Source organism: Triturus cristatus, chromosome 3_2 (assembly GCF_964204655.1).
Source record: "Triturus cristatus chromosome 3_2, aTriCri1.1, whole genome shotgun sequence".
Lineage (NCBI taxonomy): Eukaryota > Metazoa > Chordata > Amphibia > Caudata > Salamandridae > Triturus > Triturus cristatus.
Window position 1 is genome coordinate 811,410,027 of NC_140584.1, and position 20,608 is coordinate 811,430,634.

Genomic DNA, 20,608 nt, shown 5'->3' on the forward strand with positions numbered 1-20,608 from the left:
TGTTTATCCCAAAACTCTGGTGGGGTAGTACAAAGTAAAGCTGGGTCAGTAGCAGTCTTAAACTCTCACCCCTACTGTTTATCTTAGCTTTAGAACCTCTCTTACAGAAACTACGCTCTGTAGTGGGACATATGGGGATTGTACTGGGTCCCAGCACACCTATAGTCTCCGCATATGCAGATGACTTAGTATTGTATTTTAGGAACATAGATGAGGAACATGGACCCATACCCCCCATGTTTGCTATGTTCCAGAAACTTTCAGGGCTCTCGATTAATGAGAACAAGTCCTATGTTTATTTCTTTACTGACACGACACGCACTGGGAAACTAGGCTTTGGGGACTGGTCATTCCCTATAGCACCTATTACCTTTAAATATCTAGGAATAAATATATATAGGGACGCAAATGATCTTTTAGATGGCAACTTACAGCGTGCTATAACTACCCTCAAGTCCCAGATAAAGTTCTGAACCTCCTTGCCTGTATCGTGGCAGGCAAGGTGGCAATCGCCAAAATGGTGATACTACCCAGATTATTGTATTATTTCACTTATTTACCCATTATGGTACCGGCACAGACATTTAAATTATTGTCCTCCCATCTGATTGAATTAATATGGGGTAAAGGACAGAGATGTATAGGGATCGCGAAGCTACAATTAGATGCTAAACAAGTTGAACTGGGGTCCCTGACCTGAAAGCTTACTGCTACGCGAGTCAGTTACAGTGGCTGGCGTATTGGTTGGTGAGGCGGAATTTGCAGGAGATAGGAATGTCCCAATTAGCTTGACAAAGAGGTGACGTGCATACACTCCTGTTGCCCAACAGCAAAATTCCCCCAAAGGCGCCCCATTTGCTAAGAGTTGCATTATTGTATTGGAGGAATGCTATGAGGTACACTAAAACAATGACTCCTTACGCCCCCACCATCCCTCTTCTGGGGATCCCCACATAACTAGGCAGGGTTACAGATAGGAGGGTGTTGGCGTGGGAGGATGCGGGGGTGCACACGGTGGGTGCATTCTTCAAGGACGGCACCCTAATAACGCACGATGTATTTGTTCAAGAACACAAAGAGCCAAACACGCTGTTTCTTCTACACACAAGTATCTCTCGCTACATACGTACCACTTGGGCCCCAGGGGGGCTAGAACCGGCACCGCACACAGTACTTACTATGCAATATTTGATGGGAAACGGGCTACATTTAATGAAATAGCTATACAAAGGGATTCGCACAATAGCAGCGATACCACTCCAACCCCTTCGCAACAAATGGGATATTGATGTGGGCCGAGCACTCAGTGACAAAGAATGGAAAGTCATACTAGAATATCCTAGAAAGGTATCGAGGAACCCTAAATTTAAGTTTATACAACTCATGCTACTGCATTGGGTCTACCTAACCCTGTGTAAACCGAGTGTTATGTTTCAGGATGCATTGGATGTGTGCCCGCGCTGTCAGTTGCCGGAAGCGGGTCTCTTACATATGATGTGGAGCTGCCCACGATTGCGACACTACTGGGCAACGGTTTGTAAGATATTGACAGATATAGCTCTGGTGCAAAATAACAACCGGATGGAATACTGCTTGCTAGGACTAGGCCCAAAAAGGGAAGAAAGGTAGCCCAGTCACCAAATTCAATAATCTTGCATTCATATTAGCGAAACATAACATTACCATGAGGTGGAAAACTGCCAGGCTGCCATCACTGCAGGATTGGCATGCCGAGATGGTGAGGTGGGGAAGGGCGGAGAGTGCAGAACTGAAAAGAGAGGAGCAGCAGGGGCTGCGCAAGAAGCCCATTTCTATGGAATGGAATGTGTTATTGAAAGAATTTATTGCAATGGACATACAAGTGCATTGATAGAATATTTTTGTGTCCCCTCTTTCTCACACACAGGCGCTGGGGACTAGAAACAAAATTTTCCAAGGTACAATGCTTAAAGGGAGCGCTCCTCACGCCCCAACAAAAAAAAAAGGCTGTGAGGGGATTATGATCACACAAAGGGCACCAGACCACCTCAGAAATCAACAGCAAATGAACCATGGGTGAAGAAATAAAAATGTAATCAATAACACTAGTTGCGCCTCGCCCAATAAATGGAGGAATGACCGTATCAAGTTTAGCTTCAGTCTATACAGTGGAAACAGATACTAGGTTATCCTCAGCCAAAAAAAGATTCCTAAAATCCCCCTCAGGGATGTGCAAAAAAATGAACGACCTTCAGGGAGGGGCCACCACCCACAGAATGTTGTGCCAAGCAACCTTGAAAACAAGGATGCAAGTTAAAATCTCCGGATAGAATAGTAAAATGATTTCCTAGAAGGGGTTTGGATAAACCATCCAAGAAGCTTTTTAAAACCTGTCCTTGACCTTGACTACCTGTCTGCAGAAATGCTCTGCAAAAATTAATCAACAAAATACATGAAAGGTTTGAAAACAGGAAAGCAGCTATATTGGGAGGGCTGGTAGCTAACACTTTACCGGAGCAACCTAAAGACAACACACCAAGATAAGGAGGCCCCCTTTTGCCCTCCCAAGAGAAGAGGGAGTAGTCGGGACAACATGTGAGGTATAACAGTCCAGGTGAAAATTGGTGTCAGTATTCCACGTTTCCTTTTAACAAATTATTTTAAATCAATATAACAGAGAAAAAATTGCCCATTACCACTTTTGTAAGAAAGGTCTGTGACATTCCAACTCAAAAGAGGAATAACAGTAGGGAGACTCAACTACTCATCAGTTTCAGTCTTGCGAGCAAGCACAGTCTCAGGGAAGTGAGACGCAAGTCAGTCAATATCCGTCAGGACTCAGGGTACTATCTGTCAGGGTACTTAAGGGAGCAAATCTATCTGAAACTGGTAAACTACGTTCCTGGTCAGGCCTCGAACTAACATTGGAAAAAACACAGGAGGTGAGACAGGATCTGCACTGTGCCTAGGGTGAGGAGGACAACAGAACTGTGGTTTATAAAAAATAACCTAAGGGAAAAAGGTAAATTCCCGCAGGTTGTCTATATCTGCCTGCAAACTGTGACAACAAATAGCCAAGAGTGTGATGATTGTCAAAGTAGACCACCACATAAGCCCCTAGAAAACGTTTAGGTTGCAAACCTATCCATGGGATTCTCCTTGCCTTTATAATATACTTAAAACAAAAATCTGTCAAACCCCAAATGTTTCTTCGGACTCGTAATTTTGATACTATTAGAACCCAATAGGGGAACATAGGGAGTAGCAGCAGACTATAGGGCACCAGATGAGATGGCCAGGAAGAAAACAAATCTTTATTAGATACCTCGGTATGACAGGAGCTAGTTACGGGCAAAGGTAATGATACTAAACCAGTGCCTCCCCAAAAAGTTAGTGAATCTCGAGTGGCCTACGGTAAACAAGACTGCACAGGATTAAAGGGTATAGAGCACATATCGTACACATCCCCAGACTGTTCCTCTGACTTGAGGCATGAGAAAGGGCGCCAAAGGGGCTCCCTCTGAGGGGGGCCAAGTAAAGATAAAGCCCTCTCCCTGCTACCAATCGAATTCACATGCTCTGTAACAATAACGCTAATCAGGGGGCACCCAAGGCCGTTACATTAACCTGTGAAGGTCTTGAGATCGCCTCAAGCTTAGCAATGGCATCCTCTATCTTAGAGAGTCTAGATTCAATAGAAGAACAGGGGTGGAAACAACCAGGGTTTCCAATTTTTCACATTTCACCAACATATTCTCCATAAGTATTTCCATAAGTCTTTCCAAAAACTCTTTCAAACAGTCCTCGGATAATAGACAACCATAGGAGCAAATCGGGGCCTTTTTTCCTAGCCCAGACCATATGGCATAGAACCATATGAGGAAGGCTTCCCCTCAGAGGAACAAGGATGATCAAAGGGGTCAGCTAACTGCTACGCCTGCGTGCAAATAGGAATGGGGGAGCACGCAGTAGAGCGAGTCGCAGCATTCGATATTGCAGTATCTACTGCCTAACAATTAGTACCTCCCGCTACCTCTGTTATGGGATAGCAGCCCCTATTGCTGAGGTTCAAAGTGTCATGATGTTTTGGCTTTTACGTAGCCGCTTGCCATTCTCGGGCCAAGTTTCATTTACGCTTACCCATGCTCAAGTTGTGAAGGTGTAGAAATGAAATGCAAGTCCAAGAAGCCAAGAGGGAGGGCCCAGTCTTGGCCCGGTCTTTTCCGGGAAACACGCCCAGGTGCACCCGGTGTGGTGGGATTTAGAAATCGCTTTAATAGCGTTGGCGTGCGGTGAGCTCCTCCTCTTGGGCAAGCAAACTGTATGCTGGGGGACAAAGTCTCTCTACGGCAATGGCCACAACAAAGTCTCTGCATTCCAAAACGTAGTCATCTGTATGGTCTTCAAACACCAAACATTTAATCGCATTATGAATGCTTAGCGTCCTCTGCTTCTGCTAACCATTGAACAACAAATACAGTTCAACTATCTGCATCACCCACAAGATCTTTTATGGCCCTGAAACAAAAACCTGATTTAAAATATTTTAATCCCTATACACCATCTCTTTCCCTTCGCTCTGTTAATCATTATCCCATGAGGAAAGAAGAGTCGAATGGGCAGTTGCTCTTTCTCCAGTTGGCCCCTAAGCTTTGGAATTCATGATCACTGAACGTCAGAGCATAGCAGAATCATCTGTGTTTTAGGCGTGTGCTGAATACCCACTTAGTTTGTTAATCATAGGTGGTATTTTATTGCTTCTTCTTTTAGCGTCTTAGCGCCAGGAAACCTCCGGGTGTCAGTTTACAATAAATAAAGAATGTTTGTTACCCCTCAGTTTCCACTTTGCACTAATCATATATTCATACATATCTGTGTGCCTATTTAAATCATATTTTCTTATGTACCTACATTGATATGTGTAATTATTTATCACTTTTTCCATTGCTTTCCTTTATACACTGTTTTGATGTCTATTGGGCCTAGATCAAACTAATCAAACAATAAATACATTTAAAAAAACAGAGTTTACAAAGATTCTTACATTTCTTCAAAGTGTATTTGCTGCTTACCGTGCGGGACAAGTGGCTTTGTATTTCTGACCAGGCGCACTCTGTTGCTTCGCTGCTTTTTTGGGCAGAGCTCCTTTCCTCCTGGGACCATACTGGCACTCCATCACTACGGCTCGACTTCCTGCAAAGAGAAAATCCCATCTACATTAAGAAAGTGATATGAAACCACCCTGTTCTGGTAACCACTGCAACAGTAACGCAGTGAAAATAGCAACTAGGATGTATTACTGCAAAACATTGTTGAAAAGCAAAGTCAAATACAATTAGGGTGAGACTCAACATGTGTATATTGAGCTATTTCCTAGTATCAAAGGATACTAAACTCCCAACTGAAAGCGCATCCCCTGCCCACTGATACACTCCTGGAGTTTAGCCCCCTGGAAGCCAAGTTACTTATGGGCAGTCTAGGCCGCGGCGGAATATCCCAGATCTATCACACGCTTGTCATCAACTCCCCTGGCACACTTAACCACCTCAGAACCCGTTGGGAGATTTGGATGGGTACCCTAGAGGACGGGGACTGGCGGGAGGCACTTATGGCCCCCCAAGATTTAGCACCTCCTCCAGTCTCTGACTTGTTCAATCCTATTACCCCTATTTGGCATACCTCACCCCAGCCAGCGTGTGCCGAGTTGGCCTCGCCCCACTCCCACATGCCCTCGATGCAGAGTCGACCCTGTAGATTTCTACCACATAGTATGGTCATGTACAGCTATTTCTTTTATTTATTATTTTGTTTAAAAGTTTTGCATAGCGCGAACAAGACCCCAAAGGGTATCAGAGTGCTTCATAGTAATGGAAGGGGAAATGTTGAGGCAGGAGAGGCTAACATGTGAGCTAGTAACATACAATTGTACATAAATGTGAACAGAACATAACTTAATAAGGTAAGGCAAAACGTTACTTAATAGGTAAGGCACAGAATCATAGACATTACAAATGTTAGGAGAAAAAAGCTATACTTCAATACTGGACCAAGGTGACCAGTGAACTGTCAGGGGTGCTGGAGTGGGAAGTCCCCCTCTCTCCCCTATTGTTTCTCTTTGGGGAGTTCGAGGGCTCTGGGGAAACGAGGGGAGAAAGGGCGTTTCTAGGCACGGCCCTCTTGGTGGCGAAAAGGGATATTGAAGCTTTTTGTCCCCTGTGTCTCCTACCCAGTCAAAATGGAGAAGGAAAGATTGACTGGTGTGCGCAGCAGGAGCGAGTGGTGTTTGAAGCCACGGTTGGCCCCAGAAACATGGGCAGGTGTGGGTAAAGTGGCTGGGTCAGCTTGCTTATTTATTTATGGAACCGTAACTGTGGTTATTCTCCATGTGCATTACGATATATCTGAGAGATGGCTCTGCCATGCGTGGCGATTATACCATATTCTGAAATGTTTTAAGTGTGTGCTAAGTGTTCACTTAGGCCGGTTTTACTGGCCAGAAATTCAATAAAGTTTGTTATAATAAGAAAAAAACTCACAACGGAAGTTAACTCTTCTGGTTTCTCCTAAATCCAGGGCAGTCGTGGAGATACTGCTCAATTTGTGATCCTCAAATAACAGCTGCAGGAAGAAGTTCTTACCAAATGAAGCAAGGTAATTTGAAAAAGTATCTGTGGTAGTAAAGAGGAGAGCGGTAATTTATGTTTGCTCAAGGCAGAAGCATTGACTGAACGTACAATGCAGATAAATAACTGGTGACACTTGAAGCTGACAAGGTGTTCTCACACTGTCAAATAACCGCATGACAAGCTGTGATATCATATGGATCTTCAAAAAATGGAGAGCCTTCTGAACAGAGGTGGTACATGAGAATCAGCCCTGACCTTCAGGCTCATGGTGTTAAAGATAACCTTCCACAAGGTCAGGCATCAGGTATTGTGCGATAGGACGAACCGAAGCTCCAAAGTTCACAGACATGTCTTTCAAACATGTTACAGTTAACATATACATAGAGGTTCTGGGATTATCTCTAACTGGAACTTCATTCTAGGAATTGAGCGTTGCAGCAGATTTCACCTCAGTGAAGCGAAACAACTAGATCCTCCCCAGCTGCCTTTCTTTCTCAGAGAAAGTGATAAGAGTGCTCAATAAACTGACTTTTACTCTGTAGAGAGCGAGAGATTTTCCTGTTGCCTACATTTTTGTTTAGAAACCTTACAAAAGTCACACTTTGACAGATCATGGTTAGATCGAGATTACAGGCAGCCCACGCCAATACCATTGTCTGTAAATGTCTTCTTCATCAGCCTGTAGCCGATCACACAAGTTACTTACCTTTGGTAACGCCTTATTTGGTAGAGACATGATCTAGCCACAGCTTCCTTACCTCTGAACTTCCAGGAGTCACGCTGGATCCAGAAGATTTTGGATAGCAGTACCCCAGTGCGCCGGTAGATGGAGTCAGTCGACTCCACGTGATGTCGTAGGTGTCGTGTCCGCTATCGTCGTGACGTCTGCGTCATTACTATAAACGCCACTCTGGTGTGCTGATGTTAGTACTTTTCACTACTTTCCACACCAGAAACATCTACTGTTCTTTAACATGGAGGGAAAGTAAGCACTAAACTTATAAAGAGCAGACCTTTGTTTAATAGACAAAAAGCAAGGCACATTAAAACAAGCGAGCTCGAGGCGGCCCGCGGCACTCCGAAATCAAGCAGCTTGTTTTCAGTTTGCCATGCAGTGCTCTTCGGGGTTTGGAGTGCCATCCAGTGCATGCAGTGGATTCCCGATGCCAATAGTTTCTAAAAATCGTTTTCCAAGTAAGAAGACCCTCATTACAACTTTAACAGCCATGCTTTTTCCCAGACCGGATACTTAAGTAGCTTTTTACTTCACAGATTGGTAGCCCATTTACTGTAGCCTGGCTTTATCTGTTGGAGCTATTTGTATAACGCAGATATCTTATTCTAATTACCTGTCTAGCGATTTTGCTCCTTTTATTCATTCTGTGTCAGTATACACAGTTCGGCACAGCCAACGCGTTTTGCCCACAATACAGGCTTCTTCACGGCGTAATTAAACTGGATAATACCCTCATGTGGCAGGCATCTTCTCCCGGATCCAGAAGGATTCGAGACACACTTCATTACGCCGTGTTTGCTATAGCCGTACACGGCCTCAGATGCACGGTGTTACTTATGCCCATTTAAAAGTTGAGCAGCCGGCTCGAATGAATACAAATATTATGCACGACTTACTAAGACCTTGACCTGAACCGAGTGGGATTTTGTTCCGGGAGAAGATATCTGCAACGTGAGGGAAATGCCCTGTTCTTCCAGCCTAGTCCGTAGGCGCCGGGCCTCTTGACAGAGTCTCCACAACCTCACACCGCCCTGCTTGTTGCAGTACCACATGGCGGTCATGTTGTCCGTGAACATCTTAACTAGCCTTCCCTTGATGGACGGCAAGAAGGCTTTTAGTGTCAACTGGATAGCCCGAAGCGCCAACAGGTTTATATGGAGCCGGGCCTCCACCGGAGACCAGAGTCCTCTGATCTCCACCTCTCCCAAAAGGCTGCCCCATCCCAGAAGGGGCGCATCCGTCACTACTGTGAGGTCTGGATGGTGAAGGGAGGGGATCTGCCCTTAACACATTCACAGTTTGATAGCCACACCTGCAGGTCTTTCGCAGTGCCCTCCGAGATCTGGACTAGGTCGGTGAGATTCCCCCATGTTGCTCCCACTGGAATTTCAGGTCACACTGAATAGCCCCATGTGCCATCTGGCATGGTCCACAAGTAGGATGGAGGAGGCCATGTGGCTCAACAGCCTCAGAGTCATTCTCACTGAAATCCAGGATGGAGGCTGAAACATCGGTATCATAGCCTGAATATCCTGGATTCACCGCTCAGGAGGATAGACCCGAAACTGCACCGTGTCCAGAACCGCTCCGATAAAAGGTAGCCTCTGGGAGGGAGTCAGGTGTGACTTGATCCTGCAAGTTCAGTGCTGCCATCCAGTCTCTTTTGGGTCCAGGGTAGAGAGGACCTGAGGTAGGGTGAGCATCTTGAACTTCTCCTTTTTGAGGAAGTAGTTGAGGGCTCGGAGGTCGAGGCTAGGGCAAAGGCCTCCATCCTTCTTTGGGACCAGAAAAGAGTGGGAATAACAACCACAACCTATTTCTGGCCCAGAAGCCCTCTCTCAAGCTCCCTTGGCCAAGAGAGTTTTGACTTCCTCGCGGAGTAGAGCAAGGTGATCCTACATCAGCTGATCGTACACTGGAGGCATACATGGAGGGGTAGTCTCGAAGGGGAGGCAGTAGCACCTTCGGACTAATTGCAACACCCACCTGTCCGAGGTGATGTTTTGCCAGTGGTGGAGATGATGGCGTATTCTGCCATCGACTGGCCGTGAATGATCCTGGGGATCAGACTAGGAAGGTTTTGGGATCGAGGAGGGGATCGTGGTTTGGCTCGACTTCTGGCCTCCTGACCTACGGGGTCGGGGTGAACCATGTCTATGGCAAACTTGCTGGCCCTCTGGCTGAAATAGGGTTTGCGCAGTTGGTAGCCTCGAAAGGAGCGAAAAGCAGATACAGGCTGGGACATTGTGGTGAGGTCCAAGGTCTTGGCCATAGCCCGCAAGTCCTTGAAACACATAAGAGCTGCATGTGCCTTGTTTCAGAAGAGACGGGAGCCATCAAAAGGCATGTCCATGAGATTAGCTTGGACATCCCCCGAAAAACCAGATGTTTTTAGCCGGGGGTGGCGATGTACGGCCTCCGTTGTGGACATCACTCTGCCCAGCGAGTCTGTCGTATCCAAGCCACGTCGAATGGCGAACTTTACTGCATCTCTCCGGTCCAAAATGGGAGAGCAGGATCCGGTCCTCCCCCAAGACCCTAGGCAGAACTTGTGCAACCGTGTCCCATATCGAATGGGAATAATGGCCCAAAAGGCATACGGTGTTCACCAACCGCAATGCCAGACTGGCGGAAGAAACATTTTTCTTTCCAAAGCTTTCCAGTCTCTTAGATTCCCTGCCTGGAGGTGCGGAAGGGAACGCGCCACAGGAAGTGGAAGACTGAACCACCAAGCTTTGTGGGGTGAGATGGGCGTTGAGGAAAACTGGATCGCCCGGTGCAGGGCGATGGCGGTGGTCAATCGTCCTACTCACAGGAGCCCATGTGCTGGGTTTGGACCAGGTGCCCAGAAGGACGTCTTTTAAGACCTCATTAAAAGGCAGCAGGGGTTCCGAGCCAGAGACACCAGGCTGCAGGACCTCTGTCAAGCCCTTAGTCTTGACTGCCACAGTAAGAAGCTGAAAGTCCAAGACCTCCACAGCCCTAAGCACCACCACAGCAAATGATGCCCCCTCCTCCGTTGCCAGGTTAGGTGGAGACAGCATGCCAGAATGTGGGGAGGTGTCCAGACCACTGGCATCACCCAGTTCCTCATAGCAGTCCATGTCTTGTGGTTGCAGGATTTCTAAGGGATCCTGCTCCCCTCTCAATCCTCCTCATCCATTCCTAGCTCCTCAGAATAGGGCATGTTAAATGGCATGTAGCCGCACGACTCCGGTCTCGTCGTCGGGGGACAACCAACCGGTACTGTGTTTTCAGGAATGAGGTTTGGGGAGGCGCCGCTGGTGGGTGCCAGTGACCCAGAGGATCTCGGTGGTGGAAGCAGCACCGGGAAAGGTCGCTGTGGAGGTGCAACCGGCGCTGTTCTGGACCCGGGAACGAGTCTAGTTTGAGGCCGTGGTGTCAGGGCTGGAGCCGAAGAATCCCAGGGTGCTCCCCCATCACCAGAGCCGGAGGGGCCCGAAGGCACGCTTGCAGGGTCAGGCCAGCCCAAACACTGCGCACATGGTGTCGTAAACTCCTTAAGTTGGGCAGGGGTCGCTCCCGGACCCGGGAAGGCAGAGGAACGCAGGGCTGACCCAGGCACCCGCTCTGCGGAGCAGGCCCTCGAATGTCAAGGGTCCTCCGCCTCGTCGCAAGACAGGCAGGCAAAGTCGAATTCTTGTGGTTTCTCTTACCTGACTTTGACAACTTCAACGAAGAGGACTTCGATTCACTGGAGCAGTGCTCGGACCTTCTTGGCAACCTGGACCGGGATCGAAGAGGCGACCTCCATGGTGCCAGACGCCGGGCCGCGATCAGCTTTAGGGACCGCTCCCTCAAAGCCTTTGGCGCCATGGCTCAGCAATCGGAGCACGACTTTGTGTCGTGGGACTGCTCCAGACACCAGAGACACACTAAATGGGGGTCCGTGACCGACATAGCGTGGTGACAGGCATGCAGGGTATGAACCCTGAGGTCTTCTTACTAGACATCCTACACACCAAAATGAGTCGACAAAAAGTTGAAAAAAAGTCTGTCAGAAAATGACAGGGGGTAGCTCTCTTTGACGGATCTGGGCTGGTTGGCGTGGAAAGAAAAGAACTGATGTCAGTGTGCAAGAGTGGTGGTTATATTGATGACGCAGATGTCACGACCACGGCAGACGCGAAGCCCACGACCGGCGCACAGGGGTACTGCTATCAAAAATCTTCCGGATCCAGCCTGACGCCTGGAAGTTCAAAGGTGAGGAATTTGCGGCTAGATGTCTCTATCAGATAAAAGGTGTTAAGTAGCTGAAAAGCTCAAGTAGTCTGTACCTGATACTGAAAAGAAATCAAAAGGATAGGAGAGTTTGAGTGCTAGATGGAAAAATCTAAATAAATTTAAAACCAAAAACATGAGAAGATTAGCTCTACTGTGGATCTTTTACTCCTAGTTGTTTAGTCCTCTTCCTTCCCAGTTTAAGGGAAAAGAGAAACAGCTTCTCAACATCGTGCATCAGATTTATAAGAGACATTTTCCACACATGGGAGTACATATACTTGGCTACCCACTTTCCTCTACCTTTCAGCAGCCTTGCCACTTTTTTCCCTCACAACAATGGATACATTATCTTAGAGCGCTGAGAGACAGTAGGACATGGACACTCAAAAATCACCACTAGTGGTTAAACTCAATGGGGTAGCATTGTCTGTTACTGGCCAGAGGTCCTCCAGGGAGCAAAGTCCATGTATTTGAAATTGACTGAAAAAGTTTTTTTTAGATTTCTAATGCACACAGTATAAGTACAGTGTGACTAACAAGATTCCTTTAAACAGAAAATGTATGACTGGGCCAGAAGTAATCAATAACAAATCCATTAGTAAACAAGAGTTTCATGTATGCTCAAGCAGATGCACCACTAGTTGGGATTCCTCAACAATGCATTAAGGAACTCATTCTGTAGTGACATAATAACTGAACAGTGGTAGTGTGTAACAAGCAAGTGCATAGCAATTATTTGAAAGAGCCATGTGACCAACTACCCTTACCGTCAATCACATTACATGCCCCTTAAAACCTTTCCAAATACTCACCCCCGTATTTTAAGGGGACACCTCTTGTATCAAGAAAATGGCAGACTAGCTGCACTTAACCTAAGATAAGAGGCCCAAGCTGGAGATATCCAATCATTGTAGTATCACGTCAATGCCAGCACCTAGCCAGTCCGGAAAACCATGCCTCACAGTATAGGACAACCATCCACAGAACGCCACCCTTCCATCGGTCACACGTAACTAATATAGCAATTTCAGGAGCACCGCAAACTTCCCTTGCACACAGATCAGGGATACTACATATAGCAACTTTGCAAGTTTCCCTTACAAAGTATCAGTAGAATGTATACAGCGGCAGGGCACGCTGACTCAAACACAAAACTGGCACAACTAGGATATTCGCAATGGAAGCTTACCTTCTGCTAGCCCACAGTTCCTGCCATTAACCCCTACCTACATGCCTATCTATATACCCCTACCTTACCCACCAGCATGGCTTGAGGGAGGCCTTCCATGCAGAGCACAGTATAGCAGAGGAGAAACCAGGAGAGAACCTGACAGCCACTACAACCACACCTCATGTGAGAATGCAGTGCACGGGGCAATGATACGCAATGATGCACAGTCTCTTATTCTAATAAGCTTTCATTTGCATAAAACAGGATTCACACACCATGCTTAAAATGATGTGCACTGCCACAGGTGCACTCTTTTTCCTATCTCTGCCCTCACCAAAAACTGGCTCTCTATCTCCGGCCATCACTACTCTGTCTCTTATGTCATTTCCAATCTGTCACTGCATCTCTCCTGTCATTGCCACCCCTTTCCGGTTACTGTTATCGTCTGTGTGCCACCAGCAGTTTTTCTCTGTCAAAAAATAAAAGCAAAATAACCAATTCAATAATATGCCTTATATTTGACCTGACAATGAAGTAGATATAGAGAAAAGACTGTGGAATGCAAATGCATAACTACTATAAAAGGCACATTAACTACTTACATTATATGCCTTATTTGCATTAAGACTAAAGATAGCACAGAAAACTACTGAGATACATTTAAAATAGCAAAAAGGGAAAGTGGCTGTAGGGTTGAAAGTCTCTGGAGCAGTCCCCATGTGACAACTTGCTTCTCATGTTATTATTCACGCAGACTTGGTATGCTTTATTGTCTAGGAAACCTGTGTCATAAACCTCTCTGATAATGGTTCTACCATTACTTTGTCTATTGCCCACTAACTGGGTGTTAGACTCTGCCAGATTATAGGGATACACACCAATGTGATTCTCCTTATAGCTGACTAACAACCCCATTACATATTCATAACACTACTAACAGTTGGTGCAAGATGATTACAACAGTGATGTATAGGCCTGTTTACTTGAATACCAATGAGAAGACTGCCAACTGGCTCTTACTTAAAGTGTGGGGTCACCCATGGTATCATGGTGCTACGGGTCAGAAGGTGCAAGGACAAGAAAACAAACGTTTTGATCTCTAGGAGACTTCTAAGTGTATAAGAATAGAATAATCAAAATTAAAGGCGTTTCTGGTCTGTGAATCTGGTACAAAAACGATGGGTGGCAACTCAGCAGGTTATTTTTGCCAAACAGGGGTAATTAACACAAGGAGACATAGCCATAAACACAAAAATGGGCTTAATAATTACCTTCAGCAGACAAGTGCCTCTGGACAAATGGTGTTAATGGAACTGTATTCTCTTGGAATGCTCAACCACTTCCCAAGTCCTACTGGACGTTTTGGGACAGTTGCTTGGTCACTTCACTTCTCTTTTTTTGTTAGCAGTAAGAAAGCTTTAGAGTATGCCATCCATTGACATTTTAGAGAAATCAGTGAAAATTGTCAGGTTACAGAAATAGAAATGTATTGTTAGCTGTATACAAACTCTCAAGCAATGAAATTACACGTGGAGTTGAGTAGGTATTCTGAACCAGAGCATGGCCATGACTTCTCTGCTCCATTCCAGCTCTGATGGTGTCTGAAGTGGCATATTCAGTGAATGCGTGAACCTGAAAAAGTGTTGGCTGTTGCGCATCTACAGGTACGCTTGGGAGTGACAACCCTATCTATTCCCTTTTCACTTGCAATATGGAGTCCATGGTCATGCTCGATCTTTCAAGAGGCAAGACATTGAGACGTGGGCAAAAGGAAGTGACTCAGGGTCATACGAGAAAGATGGTAAAAAAGCTGGGCAGGAAAGGGGAGGTGAGAGTGTGGAACTTAAAGAATGGGGGAGGAACCAAAATATGTAAAGTCAAGGTGAAGGGCTCTCATCCAGTATGTTATCAGTGTCATCTTTAGCAGATGAGAATTTATAAGGGGCTACTCAATATAGGAGGGGAAATGAAGGTTGGACGGTCTAGCACAGATCCTCCCAAAGAAAGGGCAATCATATCTGTAGTGCAGTTCGGTTTCAAAATGGGTGGTTCTTTATTAATTTTTTAGAAGAACAGCTACCCTGTGGTCAAAAGAAAGTATCCTTTTCAGGATGCGTGGACTCTCACCCACCAAAGTGGTATGCTTCATCATTGGGTTTTGCTCCTAGTTGGGCGGGTGCTGCAATGCCCAACGGGTCCCATGAAGGGGCTCTTTGCCAGAGATCTTTTATCTTGCTGACTGGTTTGGAGATTCACCTAACTGTCTGCAATGCCTCTGGATATATTAACCAGGCCCTGATTGTTAGACCAAATGTAGTAGATTAAAATTAACAAAGAGACAACTTATGCTGTTCCAATATTGATTAGGAGCCCTTGTTAAGGTTAAAAGCATAAAGGAACTCAAGGAATGATGACCCACAAGTTATTCGATTAGTTAACATATTTCAAGCCTTTGCTGCTCTAAAATGGGTCAACGGCAATTTATCAGGACCTAAACTAATAATGACTAATCTACTCTCATTCATTCACATCCTACCCATGTGTAGCTAGTACCCAGGTAGTGCAGGGCGAAAATCAAATAGTTACACAACTTATATCTCTACTGCAGATGTAAAGTTCTCAAACCCTATTCCCAATTTGGTCGGGCCCCATGGGTAAACGGGGTCCTGGGACTCCCTTTTGACTTATTTGTTCAGTTTGAAGTCCCCACATGTATCCTACCATTTATCCTCGGGTGACCTGTTAAAAATCCAGGGTGTCGGGATTTTTGTTAGTTCCATAAGTTGCTTAGATTACTTTAGGGTAGCGACATAGGCATACATAATGCCTTTATCTTGCAGCCAGAGCAGCATGATTTTGCAATCACCCAAACCCTATAGTCAGCTAAGTCTTCGAAGTTATTTCTATTGAATGAAGCCCATTACATTACTCAGCAACTTCTGGTATGTCATGTTTACAAGATCTTGTTCAGTTCAAAGAACAACATCTGCAGCCACACTGGATATAGCCTGGACCTCTAGGAATATGGATTGCTCATCCATGCAAAACAGCAGATACTGTACCATAGAAATATAGCCAAGTAATTCAATTGCTACTTCCTCCTGGACATCCTGTATCAGTTGAGACATTTTAGAGTGGTTTAGATGTGCTACAATGACAAATTGAGCATCTTCTCAACCAGCTTGTTTGGGGAGTAAAACCATACCTTTTACAGCAACGGTTTCTTTCTGATCACCATAACTCAATAGCATTTATTTGCTACTGTAACCAACTGTTGTCTTGGAAATGGCCAATGCAGTGGTGTGGAGTATTATGCTTTTCTGTTGATTATCACGTTCTCATCAAAGATTAAACTGAGACTGCAAGATCGGTGAGCTCTCATCATTTACTAAAGCTCTCTTAAGCACAGAATCTTGCAGAGTTCTGACTGATTTTCAATCAACTCCTACTGAGTGACCTTTAGATGTCTCTCTTGCTGATTGCCTCTGATTGGATCTGGTGTATTGAAGGTACTCTCCTGTGGGCCAGGATCAGTTGGTGTCAAAGGCAATTAGGAAAGAAATTAGAAGTATTATGATCATTGACAGATCTACGTCAAATGCAGAACTGGTACTTTTACACCCTCTGACTACTTTGTTCAATCTGGGAATGGCATTTCTTCCCCGAAATTTCTGAAACTGGCAACAAGAATCTGCTGATCTGTGAAAACATTGAAAGCGTTCCTTGTAGAGGGACAGAGGAAAATCCTACCAGGCTCTGAACACTGCTAGACTCTCCTTTCCTGCTTCTGAGTACAGGGTCTCAGGTTTTGTCAGGCTCCTGCTGGCATGTGCAAGGTGTTTCATGATCCTGGTCATACTGATTCAGGATGGGACCTGAACCAATGAGACTGGCATCCACAAAAACTACCATTCAAAGGGTCAAATCATGATATACCATATTCTGGAATATGCGGCTTAATTGCTTCAAAATGTTGTCTGACATTTCTGACATCACTTGAACGCTTTCTCGTTCATGGTGAGATCTTGCAGCAGGGCGTTGATGGGTATAAAATCTTGTATGTACCCGATGACGTAACTGGCCATGCACAGAAAGGAGTGAAGTGAGGATTCATGTGACAGAGTTGTTGCTGGTATGAGTGTGTCAACTTTCTGAGGGTCTGGTCCTTTGGCCTTTTTCCACATATCTTACAACAACAGTCAGTATGATATTTACAGTTATCCTAAACTCCCACTAAGTGCAGAGGAATGAGGGCCACTATGTCAAGGTTATTATAAGAAAGCCAGAAGTAGGCGAAAGCTAGTTCCTAAGGAATGAGAAAGAAAAAAGAGAATTTTAAAGCCGCCAATGGATAGGTTTCAGCTGATAAGAACTGCTTGGATTCCCTCTGGTTGTACCCAATAGTGGCTGCTCTTCATTACAAGTGGTGAGGCAGGGGATGGGGTAAATAACACACACACAAAAAAGCACTTGCCTGCTGCTCCTGGCTGCCGCCGCGGGGCTCTTCTGCTCCAGTCTCGACTCAAATTCCCCACGGGGTGGTGTAAACTGTGCAGCCTCTAAGACGCCAGTCAAGAAGCTGCTCTCATACTGGTAATACAGCATGAGAGCAGCACCGTGATTGGCCTGAGTAGGCTGATTATACGTTTTCTCAGGTCCTAGGAGCCTGTGCCTCTTCTCTACCAACCTGTGCAGCACAGTTCGGGTGGAGAGAGATCTAAATGTGCATGACGGTTTGGCCGACCTTAGACAGCCCCCTAAACCGTCAAGTGCACTTACAGTGTGCACTACTACTCCCCTAGCATCATTGCCCCGTCCCGTACCGACTTGGTTAGTTCTAGTGAGCGCGGAAAGAAAAATAAAATTATATAGAAAGGTTTTATTATCATTTTATTTATAGCGTTTCCCTCAGCTGCCTCTCAGCAGGTGGGGTGACGCTCCTCCGCCATGCCAAAGGAGCCGCTGCTGGTTTTACTGTATTATGTCTGAGAATTCCGCCTGGAGGAGTCAGCTGCGACCACTTGAGTGATGACTGAGCATCTTACATCCTTGTTCTTGGTAAGGCTTTCAAAATAAGAGGAATCAGGAAGAGAGAAGGAAGACACCAGAATTCTCTAAGTTCTAATAGTTTTGGAACAGAGCGAGGGGCACATTTAAAGAAAGGCAGGTAAGCTGACAGCCTTCCGGGGTGGTGGAGGTGTGTTCTTCACAAGCAAAAGAAAAATGTGCTGCATATGGTCTGAATTTTCTCCCTGCAAGTCAGGGATATTTGAAAAATGGCCTTCTTGGGTCCGCCCGGCTTTGCATGGTGGTCCCAGGATGGAAAAGAATCTGTGACTTTAGCAACACCCTAAAAAAGGGCAGGGCTACTGTCACTATGACCTACTAGCCCAATGGAGGATGGGTGGCCAGGTCAAGTGTTTTGGACAAATGAGCAAGCTGATGCTCTGTCTACGAAAATCCTGCTGTTCTCCTTACTCTAAATTTGATAGGCGAAATTGAGTTTACTGATTTCCCTGCACCGGAAATTTACTGCAGTGCTCCTGTCCTGCCAACTCTAAATGAGATGCTAACTTTCTCACGTAAGTATAAATAATATTGGGTCTTAGCTCAAATGTGCCATTACAAAATTTGGGAAAAGGGCACGTCTTTTAAATCATACTACAATTTTACTCAAAATTGCTTTTAGATACCAAGCTAGCTAACTTATTCTTACAAACTTGAAACGTTTCTACAGTCACTGCTGTATTCCCTCTACTTCTGTTTCGGATGTGTTCAACGTCTAGATATTTGGATTGGCCTTACAAATATTTTCTTGTGAACCGTTTTAAGTTTAAATTATTTGTATTAACATTTTACAGTAGGTAAGGACTGCACAACAAAATAGCATAACAAATATATGCCGTAAAAACTCACTACCCTTTAGGAGACACCATATTCAACCATGTGAATTGGTCCATGAAAAATGCCACACAAAAGGTCCTATCCTTTTAGTTTTATAATAAATCCCTGAATTTACATTAATACATTATATATCCCTCCACCCAGAAAACACAAGGGAGAGAAGATAAAAGGATGGTGGAGGAAAAATAAGAGTGGCAAAAAATCAATAAGGAAGAAAGGGAAAATTGGGGCAAACATGCATTAATAAAAGGAAAGATTTGCACTCCTCGGTGCCTCTTGAAATATAACCAACCAAGAACTGCTTCATTGCACCCAATCAACCGCCATCAGTTGCAGCAGGTGAGGCAGAATTCAGCTTCACAAGTATGAGTAAAGGCAAACATGTTGCTCTCCGGCAAAAGATATAAAAGAGCTAGCTACCACATCTGTACCAGAATCCTCAAGTTAACAAGTCACAAGGGACCTCACACTTTATAAGGAGAACTGTCCACTAGGCTGTAAACAGGGATATATGCATTCTTTCCATCTGCGAATATCCTTGGAACAAGATTCCTTCTTAATAATTGTGTCCCTCACATCAGGGTCACTACAATAGTGCCGTGACAATTATTCGTCATACAGTCTGACGTTCCCAAGGGCAATCTGAATACTTTCGCAACAAAGTATTCTTCATTATAGTCAGGGGGAGAGGCACTCAGTGAATACCCTCTCCATTGCTTCCAGCTGTTTTGGTCATTGGGAAAGTCCAGCACCTCTCCCAGGGCCATGTGTGTGAGGCTCTACAGTGCCTCCACTTTACTGTCCAAGAGCAGCAGTACCCCATATGCCTTGTATAGGAAGTCTCAATGAGCATGCAGGTCACCCTCCACTTGATCAACCATGCCCTGTACCTGACGACCCTTATTACCAAATGTCTTCAATGTGGCCTCCATCCCTGATATTTTAGTTTCAATGCAACCCAAAAGGAACTCTGCAGCCACTATTGCCTTCTTCACCATATACAGTTTTCACTAAATACCGTCCAGGGCAGCTATCACACCCTTAGGGTCACCCACTTACCCCACTGAAGCCACAGTAGTGTCCAGAGTGCCTCAGACCCTTTCTTTTTTCAAGCTGCTGACTGCAAAAATGTTGTCTCCATTTCTTATGATCCCTCTCTGCCAGGCTGGCTCTGACTAGCGCCACTTGCTGTCCTCAAGCCACGGCTTATCCCAGATAGTATCTGTCAGCTCCAGCCATTACCACTGGGGAGACATTCCTCGTTTACCCCCACCTCCAACAAACAGGGCAGCCAGGCTACTCAATGCAGGACAGTCCCAAACGAGCCAGTACTTGTCACTGGCCTTAGGAATGATCATGCTCTTAACAAAAGTGTCTGTTGGGTGCCCATCCAAATTCCCCTTACAGGCTGGGCCCCGGTCCTGGCTTTACAGAGCAGCCAACTGTGGTTATGGCATGCCATCAGAGGCCAGTGACAGCAGTTATCAGCACCGAAGCAGAACCTGGTCCTCCCAGGCCTCCAAGGCTAGGAAGCGAGAGGAGCACCAGGAGCTCAAAAGAAAATGGCAATCACACTTGATTCACTATCTCTTACTCCTAATTTGTTCTCTTCTGATAGAAATTTTCATCCATCTCTAGGTCCATACCCCACTTTCATGGGTACTCACAAACTTTCTCTCGGGGGCCAAATTTACAGGATGGTTTGCGGCCGAGGGCCGCACCAGTGGGGGCGGGGTCAGAGGGGAGGGGCGGGGCTAACGCAAAAATAAAATTGTGACCATGAGGTTGAACACAGGTCCCTGCAGCAGACGCCTTCGTCCACTGAGCCACCAGACCCGGCATACACAGATCTTTCTCTCTCTCTCTCTTCCCTCCCTCCCCCTCCCTCTCCCTCTCCCCCTCCCTCCCTCTCCCTCTCTCACCCTCCCTCCCCCTCCCTCTCCCTCC

At 45.7% G+C, this 20,608-nt stretch overlaps 1 protein-coding gene across 1 annotated transcript in view; it reads right to left on the reverse strand.

Moving 5' to 3' along the window:
• CARF (calcium responsive transcription factor) overlaps positions 1-20,608 on the reverse strand; it is a 360,952-nt gene that overhangs the window by 157,226 nt on the left and 183,118 nt on the right. Inside the window, exon 8 of the mRNA XM_085648958.1 lies at positions 5,052-5,172. Within this exon, the coding sequence (XP_085505084.1) occupies positions 5,052-5,172 (121 nt within the window). The remainder of the gene's footprint in view (positions 1-5,051; positions 5,173-20,608) is intronic.